Here is a 24,084-nt window from a genome sequence, read left to right on the forward strand (position 1 = left end):
CAATGTAAGTTACACATTGGGTTTGGTAATGACTTCTTGGGTCTACCAAATCATATGTTGCAGTCCATATGTGGTAGTATACTTAGTGCTTCACATAACAATGCCTAGGAGAAAAATGTAAAACAAGATGGGAGAAAACATTTGTAAATCTTATATCTAACAGTGTTAATCTCCGGAATGTGAAAGCCATTGTATTCAGAGGCTTGAGCATGGAGAGGGGAATCAGGGGTTCATGCTGTAATCAGACACCCTTGTTGGGAAAAGATGTAAGAGAAGAGTGGTGGAGGATGGGATGGTGTGTGACACCAGCTGAACCTGCCATCTCCCTGTTGTGATCCTAGTTGGCTCAGACCAGTAACATGGGTTTTGAAAATGGATGAAGGACTCTGTTACACATTCCTCTAAGACACACAAATGGCCACTGTGAAAAGATACACAGTGACACTCCTCATTAGAGACGTGCATATCCAAACTGCCTCATATCACAATTCTACTACCACAAAAAAATAAATAAAAATCAAGAACCCCCAACATGTAAGTAGAACTTCCAAAGTTGAGCTTGGAGAAAACAGAGCACAGTGTGGGTTACCAGAGTTAAGAGTGAAGGAAACAGGGTGCTATTGATTAAAGGATAGAAGTATTCAGTTACAACTGAATGGGTTCTGTAGGCCTATTATATAGTACCAGGACTGTGATATTAGTTAACAGTCATGCATATTATACTTGAAATAATACTGAGAGACTAGATCTGTATTCATGTCACAAAAAGGTCAATATATGATTTGATGGATGTGGTTATTGGCTCTGTTGAGGTAATCATTTCACTATATATACACACACAAATCAATTCTCTGTATCACTTAAATCTATACATTTCTGCTTATCATTCATAGATCAATAAAACTGACAATTAAAAAGTGATTGAATATTCATTATCATCAGCCTACACATTGAGAGTGGCAGGTCTACTAATTCCTAAACAAGATACAGAAGAACAGATAAAAGTGACTGTAATGAATTGTGTGCTAGTCTTTTTCACACACTCCCTGTGCTCACAGCACCAATATGACACCAATTTCCTACCCTTTCCATGTTATAGATGAAATCTTGAGAGGTGGAGACAATAAGGGTTGTACTCGTGACTACACAGTCAGCAAAGGATAGACCTTGAATTTGTATCCAGTACACTGTTCTGGGCTCTGGGAAAATGCTGAAAATTTGTTGTTGAGAGAGAGAAGGAGCTGACAAAAGAATACATATTAACAGTAACTATCAATTCGTTGGTGAATTTGTACAAGGTTAGAGAAAATAAAATGGTTATGACCTTGGTGAGAGGACACCCATTGCAATTTGGGGACAGAAGTCCTGGTGGAGTGGAATGAAGAGTCCGTAGGAAGTTCGAAATCTTAACAGAGAATGGAGAAATCTATTTTTTGTGTTTTTTCAGAGACAAAGAGAGAGAGAGAGAGAGACAGAGACAGAGACAGAGACAGAGACAGAGACAGAGAGAGCAAGAGCCTGCATGAGAGCAGATCCATGATGTCTAGAGATGCAGATGGCAGAGTGGGGAGGGGCAGAAAAAACAAAACAAAATCAAAATAGACAATCATCACCACCACCACCACCATCACCACCACCTGTTGCTAGAGTTTTCCTGCCTTGCCCACAGTCAGGAAAAATCTTTGTCACCCGCCAGTCTCACAGCTGCTCAGACTCAAACAAGTAAACACAGAGACTTATATTGCTTACAAACTGTATGACTGTGGCAAGCTTTTTGCTAACTGTTCTTACAGCTTAAATTAATCCATTTCTATAAATCTATACCTTGCCATGTGGCTCGTGGCTTACTGGTGTCTTCACATGCTGCTTGTCATGGCGGCTGGCAGTGACTCTTCCCACCTTCCTGTTCTCTCAATTCTCCTTTCCTTTAGTCCCGCCTATACTTCCTGCATGGCCACTGGCCAATCAGTGTTTTATTTATTGACCAATCAGAGCATTTGACATAAAGACCATCCCACAGCAACCACCATCACCACCACCACCACCACCACCACCAGCAGCAGCAGCAGTAGCACCACCACCACCACCAATTGGAATGACCCCCAGAGATAGGGAAACTGGTGAAGGCACAAAATATGGTAAAAGCCCCTCAGCTTGGCATTTGACTGGAGCAGTGATAATAAGAATTTTGGGGGGACGCCTCACAGGCTCTCCTGGAGCTCTCTACATAAACTATGGGAGCCTTGAACTCACAAAGATCTTACTGCTTCTCCCTCTTGTGTGTTAGGATTAAACATGTGAGCCACCAAGCACCACAGAAGGTATTTTAAAAATAACCTCTACTGAATTTATAGCTAGGAAACTCTAGAGGGTAAGTTCTCTACCTGCATATTCCTCTCTGGGAACCTAGGTAAAATGTCAAGGGACTACTTTCTTTTTAGATGTTCCCCTCCCTCCCTCCCTCCCTCCCTCCCTCCCTCTCTCTCCCTCTCCCTCCCTCTCTCTCTGTCTCCCACCCTCTGTGTGTGTGTGTGTGTGTGTGTGTGTGTGTGTGTGTTTATATCTCCTGTGCAGAGGCTAGAGGTTGACATTGACACTGGGGTGTCTTTTCTCATTACTTCTTCACCTCATTTTTTGAGACAGGGTGTCTTCCTGAATTTGCAGCTCTCCATTTTTTGCTGGACCACCAGGCATGTGAGTCCCAGGATCCACCTGTTTCTGTCTCTCAGTGCTGGGGATCCAGACACACACTGCCACAAGAGAAGAATTGGAGGGCAGGGAAGGGGAGATATATTGGCTACAAATACATTATTTCCACGTATGAATACTAAATAAAATGTCAAAACAACTACAGCAAAGAGAGCAATCAGGAAATGTGGAGGGATCAAAGACACAAAACCCAGTACATTGAAATCCAAGATCTGATTTGCCACTGTTGGCCATTATAGAATTAGTCAAAACCTCCTTTAAAGTACTGTGCAAGTTCTTGTAAGCTGAGCTGAGAGCTGCGTTCATGGAGAGAAGAGCTGGAGAAAGCCCTGCAGATTATCTACTTCAAGACGACCTACCTTGCCCAGGTAAACCAGGGGGCCTTCCTTGTATTCTTGGCTCAGGGTGAATGTTACTCTCTGCTCTTTTCGAAATCAGGGCCACTTCAGATTTCAGTTTGGCAAAGTTACATCGTTTTTATTTGATCATGTATGCTGGGTTCTCTTGTAGGAGCTGATTTAAAAGGGTGATATCTTATAAGCTTTTCCAAACAGAGGGAAATTTTCAAAACTTCTGAAAGTCAACTAATGAAGCTTTGAAGAATGAAAGGATATTCTATATTCTAATATGAAAAGACTCAATAGGAATAACATAAATATTCTCCACAAATCAATATTCATATTTTCAAGGTTATATTAAAATAGTTTTTTCTTGACAGCCTAATTCTTAAAATTTTGTTTAATTATGTGTATCTGTGTGTATCTGAACATGTAAGTGCAATTGCATACAACTTCCAGAACAGGGTGTCAGATTACCTATTGCTGGAGTTACAGGCATTTGTGAGCCAACCTATATTGGTGCTGGGAATCAAATCCAAATCATCTGTGGAGAGCAGCAAGTGCTCTTAACCACTGAGCCATCTCTCCAGCCCCTCTGGGCAATTCAATTTTAGAGACCATTTGGAAAACAAAGGAGTTACCATAAACTAGTGAGGGACAGAAGAATGATGCCAGTGTGGGAATGCACAGGAAACAATGGGTATTGAAACAGAGAGCTGGGTGAAAGACATAATCCCAAGCCTCAGGAACTGTGCACATGCTGAAAGGGGAATCGCAGGTCACTGTGATGCACTGCTTAATATTACTGGAAATGTCAAATGTCAAAAACCTAGAAAAGTCAGAGGAGATTTTTACACAGGAGTTATCTGAAGATAAGGGGAAGCTTTGCAATGGGAAAGGGGGCATTGTAATGGGACACTGCTCTCTGGTCCTGAGCTTGGAGTGGGAGTTTTGAGATGTGATGGAGACTGGAAAAGTCGTTCTGAGGCGATAAGCAACTGACTTTTGAGGTCATAGAGTACAGGCTCCCTGCACAGGGCAGGGCATTCCTGGGGTCTCTCTCCTGCATCAGGTATGTCAAGCTTTAGGCCTGGAAAACAGTAGTGATTTCAGAGTTCAGATCACAGCCCTGTGCAGGAACATGAAGGAAATCCACCTAGGAGAATTGAAACACAGAGATACACTGGAATTGTAGGTGGGGCAGAGTCTGACCTTAAAGTCTAGTTGAGACATCAAGTCTTACCCAGATGTGCAGCTACCAGAAGTTTACTTGAAATTACAGCTGCATCTGTGAGACTCATCTGCAAGTGTTGGTAAACTAGAAATACATACCTAAACACATACATATCACATTGCATCAACTTTCCTTAGTTCACTGAGATGGATCACAATTTGTCTTTAAGTTTCCTAAACCGAACTGACAAATACAGCTAATGCTACCATCTTTTATTACATTTTCAAAGCCCACACCATTCTAACATTTCTGACAATTGTAGTTCAGTAAGTGAGTTTTGGACTTCCAGGGGTTGTTGCTTGTATGTATTTAAATTTTTTCCATTTTTATGTGTATGAGTGTTTTGCCTGCACAGATGATTGTGTACCATGTGTGCGCAGTGTGAAGAGGCTAGAAGAGGATGTCAGGTCCTCTGGAACTGGAGTTAGAGTTGGTTGTGCCCACAGTGTGGGTGCTGGGAATCAAACCCCAGGTCCTCTGGGAAGGCAGTCAGTGCTCTTAACCACTGACCCATCTCTCCAGCTCCCTTTCTCTATTTTTATGGCCCTTGAAAAATTCATTATTCGAAGTCTTTACCTCAGTCGGGTCTAACTAAAATGTAGATATTGAAATGTCCACTTTGAGCCTCCTGATGGAATATTTAAATTTCAGTATTTTCAAATACTATTTCTGGAAATTAAGACTGAAGGGAGAAAAAAAAACCCTCTGCTGTAGGTTTATAAAATGTGATGTATGGGCTGGAGAGATGGCTCAGAGGTTAAGAACACCAGATGTTCTTTCAGAGGTCCTGAGTTTAATTCCCAGCAACCACATGGTGGCTCACAACCATCTAGAATGAGATCTGGTGCCCTCTTGTGGCCTGCAGGGATAAGTGCAGACAGAACTCTGTATACATAATAAATAAAATAAATCTTTGAAAAAACATAACAAATTAAATGTAAGCTGGTTATGTTAATCTATCACACATAATTTAGAACCAGTTAAATCTATACTGTGTTATAAAAGAAGGTATTTTGAACTTCTTAAACTCCTGTTAAAAGGAGCCAGGGAGCTAGTACAATCAATTAAGGCACCTGCTGTCTTACCTGACAGCCTGAGTTGAATCCCTTGGACCCACCTGGCAGAAAGGTAGAACCAACTCCTGCAAGCTGTCTTATGAACTCCACATGTGTACATTCCTTTTGCATATTAAATGTGGCAAAATATTAAAATGCTTTGAATATACAAATATATGTATACACACACACACACACACACACACACACATATATATATATATATATATATATATATATATATATATATATATATATATATTTGAATCACCCCATAAAATAGTGGTTTTCATTATGGAGTGTAGCAGGAATCTTAAAAGTTCTTATTAATAAAATCAAACCCGAGGCCAGTTATTGGGGTCAATGCTGGTAGATCAGAGAGACAGAACAAGCCACAGCTATCTCACCTTGCCATTTCCTCAGCTGGTCCTGTTTCCTCACACTGGAAGCTTCTGAGTCCTCATCCATAATGGGTCTCAGCTGAACTGTGTTGCTCCAAAGCCTGAAAGCTTAACCAGCCAAATGCTTCTAGTTTCTGGTCCTCACGCCTTATATATCTTTCTACTTTCTACCACCACTCCCTGGGATTAAAGGCTGGCTTTCTGGGATTAAAGGCGTGTGTCACCATGCTTGGCTATTTCCAATGTGGCCTTGAACTCACAGAGATCCAGAGGGATTTCGATCTCTGGTATGCTAGGATTAAAGGTGTGAGTGCCGCCATTTTCTAGCCTTTGTATCTAGTGGCTGTCTGTTCTCTGACCCCAGATAAATTTATTAGAGTACACAATATTTTGGGGAACACAATACCACCACAATGGAGTTTTCATATTTATTCATAATTTTAAAGGAAATCACAGTTAAGAAACTTTGAATTTTTAAAGAGATCTTGGACTGTTAATGTATTGAAAAAATTAAAGGCTGTGGTATTTTTAAGGTCACACTCTTTTATAATGTGATATTCACATGAGCTATTGGGGATCAACAAGGAAAGGGTGTAGTTTAGTAGTCATGTTTGTGTGGCAAGTTGACAGGATCAACTGCACTGGCTAGTTTTTTGTCAACTTGACACAAACCAGTCATGGAGGAAGAGGGAACCAGAGATGAAGAAATGTCTCCATCAGACTGACCTGTAGGCAAGTCTCTGGGGCATTTTCTTGATTAATGGCTGATGAGGTAGGGCCCAGACCAGTGTGGACAGTGCCCCCTGGGCAACTGGTCCTGGGTTGTATAAAACAGGTAGCTCAGCAAGTCACAGAAAGCCACTAAGCACCTTTTCTGCCCCTGCTCCTGTTCAAGTTCCTGCCCCGACTTCCCCAGTGATGGACTGAGATTGGGACATGTAAGTCAAACATACCTTTTCCTCCCTCAGTTGCTTTTGGACAGTTTTTATCACAGCCATGTAGTGGCAACATAGTACACTCCCGTAGGTTATTTTTCAAATCTATTGAAAACAAAGTATCGAGAGAACTTTCTTGTACTAGGAATTTCCAAGAATATCCTTCACATTGTCAATATGACAATAATGAGTTCCAAATTCTCTCTTTATTGTAGGGTCTAGTTTTCACCTTAGGGTGCTGTGTCTATGACAGAAACATGGCACTCAAAGAAGGATGAAGGAAAGGGAGAAAATATGCCAATATTGATCCAGTTGCATCTTTCCCAGTATTCTGCCACTGTAACACACTGGACAGACTATACTTCTGAGAGCACGAGATCCCAGCTTATCCAGAGGCTATATAGTAAGAGCCATATGGATAAAACGAAGAGAAAGTTCAAAGAAACAGGTAGATTTAATTTTAATATTTTGTTTAATACAAAGTGTCAAAAACTCCACAATTTTTAACTTGGAAACAATGTAAGTAAATCACTCATTGCACTGGCATATTAGTAGGTCTTTGAAATTTTGTGCATTATATGATGATACAAGCATTATGGAAAATATGAAAAAATGTGAAATGTATCACAAAAGAAATATGACACATTAATTTCAGTATATTTTAACATACTTTTTCTTACAAACTTGGAAATACAATGTTACCACCAAAAAAAAAAAATAAAAATAGATGTTAACTGTCTTGCCAGTTTTCTTATTATAATAATGCCTGTTAAATAAAGTTTTATATATTTACCAGTATCACTAGTGAAAACAAAATTCAATTACTTTTATCTGTGGTCAGACTGAAACTGAGTATGACCTCACTTAAAAAAACAATATAAAGATCTAAGCCATTGCTTTTACTAATTTATCTCAGTAAGAAAATAATTATGTATAAATGATTACTTAGATTCTACACTATTTGTTAGTCAGTCAGTGAAATGAAGTTTTGGCATTTCAAGATGTGGAAGGAACAAATCCTAATCTTCTATCTTTACCATGTCTCTGCAATGCAGTATGCTGTCTCAAGAAATTAACAATACCAGTAAGATATTTTTATGTGTCCATGTTCATGTGTGGGAGGAGGTGTGTGCACTAGCCTCTCTCTCTCTCTCTCTCTCTCTCTCTCTCTCTCTCTCTCTCTCTCTCTCTCTCTCTCTCTCTCTCTGTGTGTGTGTGTGCGCGCACACACACACTCATGCACATGCTCACATGCATGGCAAAAGTCATCATCTGGCTTTTTCTTCTACACATATTTTCTGAGGCAGGATCTCTCACTGAACCTCGAATCCCTAATTTGCTAGAATGTCTGGCCACATGGCCACAAGGCTCTTTCTTCCTCCACCTTTTCACACTGGGGTGACAAGTGTGGACTTGGATGCTCAGCTTTTTACACAAACGCTAGGTTCGGATCTGAGCACAGGCAGGCTTGTGTGGTAAGCAACTGGAAGACTGAGGCATTCCTTAGCCCTGTGCAAATTATTAACTATAGACTTTATACACATCATTTCTAAGTATGTCTAGGATATGCAAACTGAATTTATAATTATGTTGTGTTCTGGAGAATAAAATAAGTTGGACTCAGTACTCACCCATGGCTAGTATGTATCATACCAAATGGGGCACAGCTAATGGAAAAAGAATCAAAATATATATAGGGAATGATTTATACAGCTAAGGAAATGACAGGATTAACAGAATTGGGAGTAGAGTAAGAGAACTAAAGGAAGGAGGGGGAATATTATGGGAAGGACCCTAAATCCCACCTAAAAATTCATGTGACAAAGGCTGGAGAGCCAGCTGAGGACTTCATGGGAAGTAGTGGAAACTTTAGAGCAGGCCTACATCAAGAAGTAGGAAATGATCTTTATGTTCTTGAAGGTTCTATTGATACCTCAGAGCCTCTGCTGTCTTTCTTTCCTGGCCCCACTATTAAATCCTGATGGATTCCCAAAAGCAACCAAAACCAGCCTAAAGTAACTTAGGGGATGAAAACATTGTCTTCTGAACCACCAACCCTTCCACAAATACAGGCAGGAAAGGCTGTCATTGTTCTGATTTGTGTGATGTACCAACAAGTGAACCAAACACTGTGGACAGAGATAGAGCAAACTAGGACTTGATCATCCTGTACTATACACAATACACATCACTGTGGTCAGTAAAATGAAATATATCAATAGTAGACCAGTGATACACAGGAACTCTCGAGGTCCTCCATCTTTTCTAAAATACTCTGTGTAAGAATCAGTTACATACCTATATTCCCTAAGTGTAATTTTCTATAATATAAAGAAATATATATATATATATATATATTATGGGGGGGGGTCCAGGAAATAACATTTAGTACTTAAATAGTACATATCGCGTTGAATCTGTGTTGGACTATGAAATTTATTCTAAGTAAGTGATCCAGTTCATGTCAGGCCTCTCTGCAAGTGCTAACATCACCTTCAACAGTTGTAAAATAGCAAGCTTCCTTCGGTCTATACTGCCCTGGAAAGGCCATATTCCATAGCAATGTACAGGGATGGGATTAATCACATGTTTTAGCTTCTTCAAGGGTGTTAAATTATTCATGATAGTCACAAGCATAGGCATTGTGTTGGGGTTAGAAGCAAAACACAGGGCATTGAGATGAGTACAACGAATCAGGGCAGGAATACGGACAGAGGTTGCAGAATCATTTATAAGGCAGTGATTTATCTCTAGATGCCGAAGAGTACCAGAGAGATTTGCCAGAAGAGTTTGAAAAGGCTCAAAATCATCCCAATACATTGAGTTGTTGCTAAGATTTGACAGCTGCAGGTGGGTGGCCTGAGGGCTCTGGGCCAGAAATCTGAAGTCTCTGTGCAAAAGATCACAGAATGTCAGATACAAGAAATTCAGACCAGGTGGCAGGACTCTGTAGGGAGAAAACAACAAAAAACTTGTGAAGAATGAAGATTGAATAAGGAAAAATATACCTTTATATCTAGAATAAACCACTTTTCACATACATTATAATTGGATATTAATGTGTGCTTGAATTTGTGACTCTGAGGATTTTTTTTAGACAGATTCTTACTATGTAGCCCTGGCTGTCCTGGAACTCACTATGGAGATTATACCTGCCTTGATTTCATAGAATCTGCCTGTCTTTGCCTCCTGAGTGCTGAGATTAAAATCCTGTGCCACCACATTCAGCTGAACGTTTTGTTTTCACCACTGAGATACAATTTCTTTTAATCTTAAGAATGTGTACAGTGTATTATAATACATGATTTTAAAAAATATTAAGAGAAAAAACTGAAAGCACTTGATACTTACATTATCCATTGTATATTTCAGTTCACCTTTTTAGTGGGGAGGGATCAGAAAGAGCAGGCAACTGAAAACTCCCTTTGGTCAGTCCCTACATACCAACCTCTACTTTCATGGCCTATGCCTTTGGATTACATATCAGTAAAGTGATCTGTCATTGTGAAGTATGGGCATCTATGATGAGGTGCATCAATGCTACAGCAAAAAGTCTTCCCCCATCTCAATCCCTGTTCCTCTTCATATCTAGAAGGCTAGTGTTTTTCACCTTTTATTTCTACACTTGTCTGTACATTGCTGGATGCTAAATTTTTGTAATTCTTTCTCCAGTTTCAAATTCCCAGAAGCAACAAAGTACAAAGCATAAAAGTTTTTCAGGAGTTCAGGAATACCCAAGAATGTTTTCTTTCCTGTCTCAACAAGCCTTCAAGGAAACCCAGGGCCCTGGCCCAAACTCTCACCTGAGCATTCTGTCCAGATGACCTGTGAGACAGAATGAAGAGAAGCTGACTTCCTTAAGGGTGTTCATATACCGCAAGTGACTGAAGAGAATTTTAAAGACATTCCCATCCAGATATCTAAAAGTGACTTTAGACAGACTGAGGCTCTCTAGGTGGTCCATCTGAGACAGGACATTGGTGATATCACTCAGTGAACCCATATCGATTGACAACTGACCAACACAGTTGAGATCAAGAAAATTCAGGGTGCATTTGCTGTCACACAGTTTATCAACTTGCAAATCTCGACAGCATATGTGCAAAGACCCTGAACTCTCCCTAATTTTACTTGTAAGCAAAACCAAAAATTCCTTTTCCATTAAGGAGCCATCTAGGGAAAGATCCACTAGTAACTCTACAGGCCTGGGGAACTGAACCATGGAATCTGTATTCACAAAATGATGCTGCCCTTCTATTTTCATGATAGAGCTGTCAGAATAAGCACAAGAATGAAAACAGAAAGGTTCCTTGATGCTGACATCATGGCATATGGTCCTACAGTCGTTGTCTTGCCTTAAACCTAGGTTCCTCAGTTTAGGACTCCTGTAGGGGTAGAGGAGACAGAATAGTTGAGAAATAGCCAATGATAATGAAACCGAAAATAATAAACGATACCATCTAAGACCTAATTCTTTTATCCATAGCTGACACTCCTTGTACTAACTATCAATAAATCTTTCCTATGAAAATTCAGCCTCCCCCCCAATCCTTTATACACCTTAGATCCCCTCCAGTCTTAAAGCTCCTGTCTTTCTCTTATGTAACACCTGTTACTTAAAACATCAATAGAACCCTCAGTAACAGATTTCAAAATGAACATTGAATACAATCAGTAACAGATTTCATAATTAACATTGAATACAATCAATCTTTAATGTGTTACCAAGTTTGCACGCAACAGTCTCACCCATAAACCTTCAGAATTTACTTGTTTCTCCTTCTGGGAGAGTAGCAGGCTGTGGTATAACCTCCTCTGTCTTTCCATGTTTCTATTATCCAGTCTTACCTAGAAGCAGAGTTCCTTGAAGGACGCACTGGAAGATTCTCAATCATGGCTTTCAGGAGTCCATGTTGAGGCTCCTGTACAGTTAATGACCCAAAGTCGAGACAGTAATAGGGCCACACTTTCACCATCTCAAGCAATGTATTCTTATGGCCACCCTCGAAGGCAGCAATGAACAGTGGAACAAAAAAGACTCTTGGCATATCCTTCAGAGCTTGGATTGTTGCAGACTCATTTCTCAGCAGACTCTGCATAGCGAGATCCAACAGTGTCTTTGGGTTCTTTGCATCCATCTTTGTGAACCTGAATCAGAAGGAGAAATATTTAGAAGTTCTAGGAAAAAATACACAGTCTCTTATTTGCAACTAGTGCCAGCAAAGTAGAAATTTAAAGAATAAATGAACCAGATAGCCAACACTAGATACATCTACTATAGACACAGGTTAGAAATTGACTTGTGAGTATATAAAGGTGTGTGTGTGTGTGTGTGTGTGTGTGTGTGTATTACTATTCCCTCTCCCTTGTATATAAAGTATGTATGTGATAAAACACCATTAGAAATGGGTAGTAGGCTGGGTGGTGATGGCATACACCTTTTAATCCAAGCACTCAGGAGGCAGGGCAGGTGGATCTCTTAAGTTCACAGCCAGCCTGGTCTGCAGAGGAAGTTCCAGGATAGGCTCAAAAGCTACACAAAAAGAAACTGTTTCCAAAAAAGAAATGGGTAGTAAGTAAGCAGAAAACAATTTTGGTCACTTAGCTACATGACTCCAGTATTTTCCCTCCATAGTATATAAGCTATGATGAAGAAAATGATAAATCTACAAAACAGTGGTACAACAGAAAATATTACAACCCCAAGTTCATTGTGATTAAAAGAAAAAGAATGACATTCCAGCCCTTGATCTGTCTCACCCTTGTCACTGTATTTGTGGCAGACGAAGACACCAAAATGTCACAAGACAGACATGAAGGACGATGGTTAAGAAAATTTAAAGTTGACCTTCAGCATATTCGGAAAATCTAGTAATGAAGTAAGCCTAAAGATGAAAAAGAAAACATAAAATCAAAAGAATGCAGTACAGTTTAGGGCAAAGACTTCAAAAATGTTCCCTTCAAAGCTGTATGTTGTCTCACATGTGGAAAGTAAGAGATAGTCATCTGATAATGGAATACTGACTTCTGGGGTCTGGGATCGGTGCCGGGGTTGTGGTGGCAAAGCACAGTTGTATACGATTCATGTAAGCCAGAGATTGGAGTCTCATCAAGATGTATTACGAATATGTGTTATAAACAATGAATATCAAAGGCGAATCAAATAAGTGATATGGAGGTTAGTTTAAAACTGCAATATTAAGAGACACAGACTGTGGGAAGAATACATTGATGTGGTTAGGAGAAACATTCAAGAAAATTTGTTGATGGTGGAAAAAGAAACAAAATGAGGGGGATTAAGAATCTTGTAACACATGAAAGAGTCAGAAAGCTCCTAAGTTTTTCTTCTACTTCAGGAACAACAATAAACCCTCTAAAAGACCTACACAACACTGATAAACAGGAAATAACATGATTACATTAGATAGCTTCTAAAACAATATGAATAAGCCAAATAAAGAAAAATTCCAAGCAAAAACATTAAAACCATAAGAAAATAAAATTAATGTTACTCATTACCTACCTAATACAGTACTTTGCTACAGCATCTCACACACATTATGGCATTGTCCTTGGATAAATGACTTGATGACTAAGATAAAATTATCAAACTTAACAACAAAGAAGTGGAACATATTCTAGAGGCTTCCAGGTTCTCAGGAACATTGTTCATGCAGTCCTAAAAGCCTGTTCTTCAAATGATGGTCTTCTGCTATAGCTCAAGGTGTAAGAGAGTTTAAGTACATCCTATTTGTGAAGAACTTTCTTTTGCGTGAAGAAAACCTCAAACAGTCTTGAAAGAAAGGTACTGGGCAGTCTCATGAAACAAAGCAGCTGATTTCACACATTGTTACAAATGTTAGTGAAATGTATTCAAGAAGTTGCTGTTTGTGCTCTATTACAAGGTCACCATGTTCCTTCCTAGGAATATCTGTGAATATTCTAGTACTTTTATTCAAAATTCAGTTGTGGATGTGCCTGATATGACTGAATAAGGACTCCAGATTCCATTATAAGGGTTGTGGAGAAATGCTATTTAAATTTGACTTTTCCCTTACAAACTCAACATTTAAAAAAGTTCTCCCTAAATAAAATAAAAATATCTACATTTTACTGAGTTATACAGCCTGATGGTAAAGCTCATATGTGAAAGAATACACAAGAACAGCCTGGAAAAGAGAAGGAAGACACTTGAGAATGGACTCCTGACACCATACCAAGAAAATGAAAACTTTCTAGAGAATTTCTGTAATTACAGTGTCTCATCATTGCTATAAGAACAGACAAATAGCTGAATGAAATAGGTTAGGAATCTTAGAAATAGAAGCCAACATGGTTGGACATCAGTGTTTAATGAAGGGCTGAAAAGATGGCGTGGCAGTTAAGAGTACTGGCTGATCTTCCTGAGGGCATGGATTCAATTCCCAGTCCTGAAAACCATCCATAACACATTTCAGTTCCAGGGGATCTGATGCCCTCTTCTGGCTACTATGGGCCCTGTACAAATATGCTACACAGATATATAGGCAGGCAAAAAACCCACACACATAAATCATAATTAAAATAAATTAAAAAAAAAAAGGTGAGAAGCCACTAAAGGAAAGACAGACATGCAATGTACAGAGTGAGACTTGATTTAAAACAAAAACATCACTTAAAGTAGATCCATGAAACATACCATGTATAGACTCCAAGGAAACAAGGCCTTCTAGACACAACCGGAATGATGCCCTTATGAACTCATAGAGACTGTGGCAATATGTGCAGGGTCTGCAGAAGTGGACACGAGCCCCATTCCTAACTCAGAAGCTATTTATAAATTTGTCCAAAAGAAAAAAAAAAGTTTTCTCCAAGAGTCTCACTGGATATACAAACCAGATTTAAGAGCAGAGTCTATGCCTAGCAGCAGATGGTTAACACAAAATGAACTCAATGGTATTTTTGGAGTTATTTTTTTTAGTCGAATAATGCATCCTCTGGGTATTTTTTTTAAACCTTACAGGTCTGTTGCTTATATATCAGTTTCAGTGGTTTGGGATAATCTTTTTGTACAGTGTGAAGATGTGTCTTTTCCATGGCACCTTCTGTTTGGTTTAACAAAGAATTGAATGGCCAATAGCTAGGCAGGAGAGGACAGGCAGGACTTCCCAGCAGAGACAGGAACTCTGGGAAGACGAGTCAGAATTTGCCAGCGAGACAGGGAAGTCAGACAAACAGTGTGGAGGAGAGGTGACGGTTCATGTGGCAGAATGCAGATTAATATAAATGGGTTAATTTAAGTTTTGAGAGCTAGTTGGGAACAAGCCTAAGCTAAGGCCAAGCTCTCATAATTAATAGGAACTCTCCATGTCATTATTTGGGAGCTGGTGGCTCAAACAAATTCTGAGTACACTTCAGATTTTTGTTTTTATAAATTTTCTCTGCACGTGAATATGTGTGTCTCTTGTGCTTTTTCTACTTTTCTTTTCTCTCTTTGTCTGTTTGTATTGTCCTATTCTGGTTTGGTTTTATTCTATCTTAGTTTATATTATTTTGTTAATCTTATTTGTTTGTTTTCTAACATGACAGATATAGAAATGATACAGATTTCGGCGTAGGGGAGGTGTAAGGAGCTAGGGGATGTGAAACTATAATCAGAATATATTGTATGAAAAAATCTATTTTCAATGAAAAAGAAATGCTCTTAAAAGAAAAACAGAAATGTGCACTCTATGCTCTCATGTAAGGAGGCAATGTAAGAAAACATGTCACCTTTCTTTTGTGCAAAATAAATATAAGTGATAATAGAGCAAAAAGTGAATGATGTTATTCCTTCGGTGAAGGATGAGAAAGAAATGGGAAACGAGAACAAGGTAGCAGGAGTGGTACGTTTCCAAATACACAGATTTATATTGAATTATCTGAATAATAGTATATTTTACATACCCAAAATATAAATACAGTTGGACTTCTACAGCAACATCTGTTGTGGAATATTAGTTTAAGGTATGTTATATGCATTTACACTGTGGAATATTTGTTAATGCTGCAAGGATGTGCTGCATTCTTTTATGTTGAATTTGTAAACTCTGTAAAGCTGTTTTCTTTGCTTGCCTAAAACACCTGATTGGTCTAATAAAGATCTGAACGGCCAATGGCAAAGCAGGAGAAAGGATAGGCTGGCCTGGCATGCAGAGAGAATACATAGGAGAGGAGAGGCAGGAGTGAGAAAAAGAGAAGAGAGGACAGCAAGCAGCTGAGTCAGAAGTAAAGAAAGGTATAAAGAATTGAGAAAGATAAAAGCCCAGATATGAAAGGTAGGTGGGATAATTTAAGTTAAGGAAAACTGGCTAGAAATAAGCCAAGCTAAAGCTGGGCATTCATAAGTAAGAATAAGTCTCCATTTATTTTTGGGGGAGCTGGAAAGTTGGTGCCTAAATAGTAAAAGAGCAAATCAAAACAAAGTAAAACAAAACAAAAACCAAAAATCAAGCATCCCTACATGTTGTGAAGATTTCATGTCTGTTGCCAGGTATTTTACATTAAGCCATTGCTGAAACACTATGGTGAACATACCTCCCGTACTAAAATGAGAAAAGCAGAATATGGATGCCATTAGAACAGGTATTTTGTCAGAAATGTATAATTCCAATACAGTCATAAGAAAACATGAAATTATTTGGTAAAATGACCTTAGAAGCTGTGTACATACTTCGTGGTATGCAGAAAGAGTCAGAGAACTAGGTGTAGTCACATATGCCTGCAATCCCAGCACTCAGGAGGTGGAAGTAGCTGGACTAGTAGTTCAAGGTATTCTCAACTATATAGTCAGTTAAAAATGTACCTTGGACTATATGAGAGACAGGAAGGCTATCCATGCAAGAGTAGCAAGCTATAAAATCTAAAGCACCAGTTTCAGGGTGGAGGTATGAGGAATGTGGAAAAGCCACTTAAAATGTGGCTATCCAAATATACTGTATTTATGACAAAAAAAAGATGGACACCCCTACCTAAAAGGTCAGCCCAAGATTCTCACTAACATTAATTCAATCTGGGAAATTTGGGTCTGTGACTCTGCTATTGGCACTAGTCCACATAAAAGGAAAAAATATTTTTTTTTCTTCAGTGTCTGAGAGCTATCCAGCCACGTGCACTCTGGAGAGAGGCTAACTCTTTGAGACAAAAATACTCTTGGAAATAAGAAAACAAGGAGCAACTGCAAAATGAGAATGACTAGAGAGAGTCTGCAAGACCAGCTTTGTGGGAGACACCTGTCGAAGGCAGTGATGGGCTGGGTGAATGACAGGCAAGGACACACTATAAAATGTAGGCAGTAGATCCTCTGGTAATGAAGGGCCCGCTGCTCTGAGGTCCTATCACTTGTGTGTTCATGAGCAGTCACCACCACCTGGTGATGACTGAGGACATTGGTGATCCCATGATTGAGGTTGGGGACCAGTTCTACATCTGCAGCCACTTACCTTCTGTGTGGTTCAATGCTGGTGAAATGGAGAATTCCGAGTTGCAGGTCCACAAAGGCCTCAGGGTGCAGCAGCCTCCTCCCTCTCACGGATGGTCTACTGTTGAGGGAGAAATGAATGCACTAAGACCAAAATTCCAGCACAAATCTCAGTGCTCTCTTTCCTTCTCCTGTCTGTTCTCTTCATTTACTTTATTCATTTATTATTATTTCTACTTTTACAATAGAACATTGTAATTAATTATTTGAATTTTTCATACATGCATGCAATGTATGCTATTAGTATTCAATCCCAGTCCTGCCCATATACACTCCCAGATCCATTTCCACCTTTAAACTCCTCCCAACTATATGTGCTCTTTCTCACAGACATCGAGTACAATTAGTCCCACTTTTACCCAAACTGAGTTTTAATTTAATATATTATTGTATATTATTTCTGTGAGTATCTGATTCATAGTTGGTGGGGCATGGTAGACAACTTTAATACTTTCTGAGTATATATATTTTACCTATTACAGTGGTTCCTTTTCTTCTTTCTTTTTGGGACTTGAGACTGAGCCCTCTACAGAGTGTCTATACCCTATGAGAAAGGTAAACTTGAAGACATACTCATCCAATGCGATATAGAGATCACAACACAAAAATATAAATATGAAAAAGCAAAGCAGATGAAACTATCTCCTCAAATGCCATATCCAAAAAATTGAAGAAGTGTTTAAAATGCTGGACAAATAGTTTGAAAGTATACTAGAAAACAGGTTCATGGACTTTCACACATATGAATGAAGTGATGAAATCAACTCAGAATGTGTATGTATAGGCCAGCAACATAGATGAGAAAGTCATAAGGAGTTTGAAAGAGAACAAACAGAAATTCTGAAAATTAAAAACTCAATTCCATCAATAAAAATCTGTAGGAAGTTTCACTAATAAGCTGTATTAATCAAAATTTAAAAATAAAGTTGCAAGGAAAGTTGAAGGAAATATCATATTCATACATGAGTAAAGAAAAAATTACCAATCTTAAGCACAAATTTCTGGAGTATCACCACAAGATAAAATATATCTACAGGCAGAAAAATGAGGGGAGATAAAACTTAAGACACAGAAAAGTCATAGAAATTAAAGCAGACTATTTCCTGAGTCTACAGAAAAATAAATAAATTTTAAGCACAAGAGGCATTTAGACTCCAAACAGATATAACATCTCTAAGATGCATCAGAAGTAAAATGTACTGCTACAGAACATGGACAGTATGCTAAGACTAAAGAATGAAGACATAACATCAAAAGCTGCAAAGAAACATCCATGCCACTTACAAGTGACAACCAGTCAGAATATCATCAGACTTCTTGGCAGAAACCTGAAAAGCCACAAAAATAGCAAATGATGGGTTTTAAGCAATAAAGTAAATAAATGTCAAGTGAGATTATTATATCCAGCAGTTATCCCCTAAAGTCGGTGGATAAAGATTTTCCACAAACTACAGCAATCAGTTGCTAACAAAGTCAGCATATCAGAAATATATTTAAAGGAATCCTACATAGAGAGGAGAATTAAATACAGTGTTAACACTCAGAACACAGAAAATTGATTTCTTGATAGTAAAAGAAAAAGAAGATTATAGAAAAAAACCTACAATTCAATAAACAATCATTTGCCTAGTAAAATGAAGGGAGAATAACAAGGCCAATTAATATTTGAAGAAACCATGAAATCAACCAAAAAATTCTTTGTATGAAAAAAATTTCCTTAATATTAATCTTAATTAAAATGGTCCTAACTATTGAATCTAAAGATACAAACTAGCCGACTGCATTACAGATAAGCCTAGATGTTTGGTGCCTGAGGGGAGTGAATCTATTCGTCAAATATAAGTAAACTCTGAAAACGAAAGGGCTGAAGTCAATATACCAAGCTCTTGGAAGCAGAGAAAAAAACAGGTCTAGTTATATGCACAGATCTGATAAAGTGCATATCAAGCCAAAAAATTATTCAGAATACATAGACAATCAATAAATATTTGGAATAACCCATCAATATGCTACCATTACTATAAATAAGTAAGCACTAAATACTAATATACCCAATATCATAAAACAATATTGTAGCTACTCAGTAATAACAATATCCAACCCTTGTCAGTAGATATTAATCTAAAAATAAAAATTGACAGTTAACACAGACATAATGCACTTACACATTGTGCTGAATAACTTTTGTCAAATTAACATAAGCTAGATTCATATGGGAAAAAGGAACTTCAACTCAGAAATTGCCTCCATCATATTAGCCTATAGGCAAGTTTTTGGGGCATATTTTTAATTAATGTGGGAGCGCCCAGCTCTCTGATGGAGATGCCACCTCTGGGCAGGTAGTCCTGGGTTGTATAAAAAGGCAACTGAGCAAACCAGGGGAAGCAAGTCAGTAACATCATTTCTTCATGGTTTTTGCCTCCATGTTCCTGCCTTGAGTTCTTGCCCTGACTTCCCTGGATGATGGACTTACAAGCTGGAAGGTGAAATAAAACCTGTCCTCTCCAAGTTGCTTTTTTTGTGGTGTTTCTCACAGCAACAAGAAAGCAGACTAGGGCAAGTACTGGGATTAAAGGTGTGTTCCACCACTGCCTGGCATCTATGTCAAACCTAGTGGCTTGTTCTGATCTCTGATCTTCAGGCAAATTTATTAGGGTACACAATATATCACCACACTTATTGGATGGATCTTCATATCTCTCACTCCTTCCAGTTGTTGACTACATCACTGGCTTTCCTTATCAATGGAGCAAGATTCCACAACCCCCTTATACTTGTATCTTCATGAAAAAAAAAGAACCATTTGGCTTATGGTACCAAGTTCTTCTGCTTACCTGCACTAAAACCTGGCCTCATCCATGACTTACATTAATATAAGCTTTGACTTGGCAATAGTTTCTGATAGAATGCCCTGGTAGCAGAAACCCAAAAGTTCTGATGAGACTGTCTTGATGTCATTGCTCAACTGTTATCAGTCAGCCAAATTCATGTCTCAGGGAGAATTCTTTGTTCAGACAGTTCTCAAGATAGCCTCCTTCGGAACAGTCTTTTTGGATACTATGAATATGTACTAATCTCACTGGCTAATAAAGAGCTCACTAGACTATAGCTGGACAGGAGGAGGTTAGGAGGGGAAACCAAACTAGAAGGATTTGCCAGTCAGATGCAGAACGAGTCGGGCACACAAAATGGGATAAAGGTAAAAGCCACGTGGCAGAAGGTAGATAAATAGAAACGGGTTAATTTAAGTTGTACGAGCTAGTTAGTAATAAGCCTGAGCTATTGAATGGGCATTTTTAATTAATATAAGCTTCAGTGTGCTTGAGAGTGGCTGTGGGATAGGAAAACTCCAACTTCAGCCTGCTTTGCTTGAACAAGAAGTTTCAAAAGAAGGAGGTCATATCTATCCTGTGCAGCTCTATCAACTTCCTTATATTCAGGCCCCCTGCCCACTCCTATAAGAGCCCTGACAGCCCCTTCCCCTTCACACAAGTTCCATTCCCATGGGGAAGTCGCTGCCCCCTGCTGCTGTGCCAATAAACAGTTTCATCTCTTGAGAGCAGACTTGGGTCTCTTCCATGCCTTTTGTTCCTTACTGTCCTAACATTTTGGTGAGGAAACCCAGAGGGTCTTCTAGGATCCCTGCCCTCTGGTGGCTCCAACCCTTCTAGGACCTTCTTGACTTTCTTACCGACCATGACCACTTTTGGGACTCGGGGAACACAGATACTGTCTGAACTCATTATATAGCCTAAACAGACACTAGCTGCAATCTGAGACCCATTGTTCTTTGTGACCTCTGTCTCTGTGAGCAGTACACCTTTAATCCCAGGCTGACACAGGTGTATCTCAAGTTCCAGTACAGCCAGGGCTACAGATAAGCCCTGTCTCAAAAAAGGAGAATGGCTCAATAATATCCTGTGTTTTAATGCTGGCTCCCAGAAGGTGTGGCCTTGTTGGAGGAAGTCTATCAATGGAGTTTTGATGTGTCAGAAACCCATGCCAGGCCCAGTCTCTCTCTGCCTGCAACTTTCAGATAAGATGAGAGCTGTAAACTGATACTCCAGCACCATGCCTGCCACAATCCCCATCATGATGGCCATGGACTCACACTCTGAAACTATAAGCGAATCCCCAATTAAGTGCCTTGGTCATATCTATTCATAGCAATAAAACAGTAACTAAGAGGAACAACAATACAAATAATCAGTGAAAAAAGATGTTTTTCCCCAAAGATAAGAGTGACAAATACCTTAGTTGAACTAAATGAGAGAATGAATATATAAATTAGTAAAAACAGAGTAAAAAACAGGGGCATTACAAAGAAACACCACTGAAATTGTGAAAATGCTAACGAACATTTCAAAACTTATACTCATAGACTATCTAGAAGAAATGGATAATTCCTTAGATAGAGAAGACATAAACAACTTTAAAGATCTATAAAAATCAGTAAGATTAAAGCACCTCCCTACAAAGAAAATCCTTGAAACACATGGATGAAATAAACATTTCATCAGACCTCAAAAATGCTCCCCAACTACTTGATTAAAACATAAAGGAAATGCAAAACTTCTCTTATGTGGACAATATACCTTGTTCAGTATAGTTCAGACAAAAGTTTTTTGAAAATGAAGTTTCGGCCGGGCGTGGTGGCGCACGCCTTTAATCCCAGCACTCGGGAGGCAGAGGCAGGTGGATCTTTGTGAGTTCGAGGCCAGCCTGGGCTACCAAGTGAGCTCCAGGAAAGGCGCAAAGCTACACAGAGAAACCCTGTCTCGAAAAAACCAAAAAAAAAAAAAAAAAAAAAAAAAAAAAAAAGAAAATGAAGTTTCTGTGATGAAAAATATTAATAGATTATTCAAATAAAGTCTTTATAAAGTGAATTTAATAACATCTTTTAAAATAAAGAACAATAGGGTTTATATTAGGTATGCAAGGATTTTTCACAAGTAAATTGTTTTGGAGGCAGAGATCACATGATGATCTTGCAAGTGCAAAACAGGCCTTTATCAGAAAAGCCCAGGAGAAGCTAAGACTAAAGGGAACATATCTTACCATAAAATATCACCTCATAATAAATTTATACTCAAAATCATATTAATCTTGGAAAACCTGAAAGCATTTTTTCTCAAGTCAGGAACAAGAGAACATGGACCACTCTCTCCAATTTTATTCACTATACTGAATGAAGTTTTAGCCCACTGTAGTAGGGCAAGAGAAAATGGTAAATGACACACAAACATGAAAAGAAACTGTCTAATTATTCCTAAGAACATTTCCCACAATCTTATAATTAAAAGAATCCAAACGCTCCAACAGAAAATACTTAGATTTGATAAAAGCAACAAAAAAATCAGTATTACAAAATAAGTGCAAACATTGGTGGCTTTTCCATGCCAATAACCATGACAATGACAAATAAATCAGAGAAACAATTCCATGCACAATAGCTTCAAAAATTAAATACCATGGAATAGACCTAAATGAGGAAGTGAAAGACTGGAGAATCTGATTTAATAACAGTAAAGAAAGAAATTGAAGAAGACAGTAGAAGAGGAAAAGACCCCTATATACAAAAACCAGCAAGTAAATATTAGCTGCTTTCAAATTATATCATAGAGCAATAGAAACAAAAACAGCATGTTATTGCAACAAAAAGAGATGTATAAGTCACTGGAATGAAATAGACAACCCTGAAATAAGACCATATATCTACAAATCACCTGATATTTGGAGGAAAAAAAGTGCCTAAAACATCCCCTTGCAAAAAGAAAACTGTTTTTAACAATCTTTCCTAAAAGGTAGTTTTCACAAGTTTAGTAAAACTAGCCATCTAAATATAGAAAGATTAAACTGCATCCCCGTCTCTCTTTGGAAAAATCAATTCAAAATGGATCATTGTTCCTAATGTAAGATACGACATACTGAAACTTCTATAAGAAGATATGAGAAACACACTTTAAGATACAGGCACAGAAAAGCCTCTTTAAAACACATTCAGGAAACAATAGAAAATACTGACAAATTAAATTGCATGAGATTAAAAAGCTTCTGCAGAACAGTATAAACAACAATAGAGTGACAATCGACAGAATGGTAATATTTTAACTATACATTTTACAGAGAATTATTATTATTATTATTATTTAAAGAACTTAAAACATAACTACCAAATAGAGAAGCCAACACACAGATAAATGACTACTGAACTGGACAGTTCAAAAAAGTGAAATACAAATGGCTAAGAAATATAAATATTTAACTTCCTTAACCATAAGAAAAAAATCAATAATACTTTGATATGCTAAATGACAAATGCTGGAGAAGATGTGAGCGAAAGGAACTCTTATAAAACACTGGAAGATTCTGAAAAAATGAAAACTAGAACTCTCTTACTTTTCACACTTATCACCCAAAGCAATCTAAATGAACACACCATAGAGATACCGGCACTTTCACGTTTCTTATGTTACTTTTCACAATAACCTTGGAATGGAACCAGCCTAGAATTCCATCAGAAGATGAATAGATCCAAGAAATAAGGTGTACACATGAAATTCAGTTCTTAACAGGTGATAAAGTGAAACAATATGGCGGTTAATCCCATAACAGGTTCAATTTTAAAAAAGAAACTTCTGCCATTTATTTACCTGAGCGGGAGAGTGGGATGAATCTTCCGACTTTTTCACCCCCTCAGGCTCGGCAGCTGTGACCTCCAGACCAGAGCGCGATCTTCGAAAAGTTATGTGAGGTCCCCAACAGTTCCTTTCCAAATTTAGTGCCGCAACTGGAGGACTCCGATTGGCTCAGCTGGGTCAGCTGAACTCCGATTGGCTTAGCTGGGTCAGCTGGACTCCGATTGGCTTAGCTGGGTCAGCTGGACTCCGATTGGCTTAGCTGGGTCAGCTGGA

General features: G+C 38.5%; 1 protein-coding gene across 1 annotated transcript; it reads right to left on the reverse strand.

Annotated features, from left to right (window-relative positions):
- Positions 1–7,316: 7,316 nt before the first annotated feature.
- On the reverse strand, positions 7,317–17,236 carry LOC143270838 (melanoma antigen preferentially expressed in tumors-like). The gene is made up of 5 exons (XM_076561993.1): positions 17,133–17,236; positions 12,433–12,557; positions 11,521–11,820; positions 10,476–11,057; positions 7,317–9,619 (listed from the first exon to the last, which is right to left on the reverse strand). Exons 3-5 carry the CDS (start codon positions 11,808–11,810, stop codon positions 9,109–9,111), a joined length of 1,383 nt encoding a protein of 460 aa, XP_076418108.1. The 5' UTR covers positions 11,811–11,820; positions 12,433–12,557; positions 17,133–17,236; the 3' UTR covers positions 7,317–9,108.
- Positions 17,237–24,084: the final 6,848 nt, after the last annotated feature.

The sequence above is a fragment of the Peromyscus maniculatus genome, chromosome X (assembly GCF_049852395.1).
Source record: "Peromyscus maniculatus bairdii isolate BWxNUB_F1_BW_parent chromosome X, HU_Pman_BW_mat_3.1, whole genome shotgun sequence".
NCBI lineage: Eukaryota > Metazoa > Chordata > Mammalia > Rodentia > Cricetidae > Peromyscus > Peromyscus maniculatus.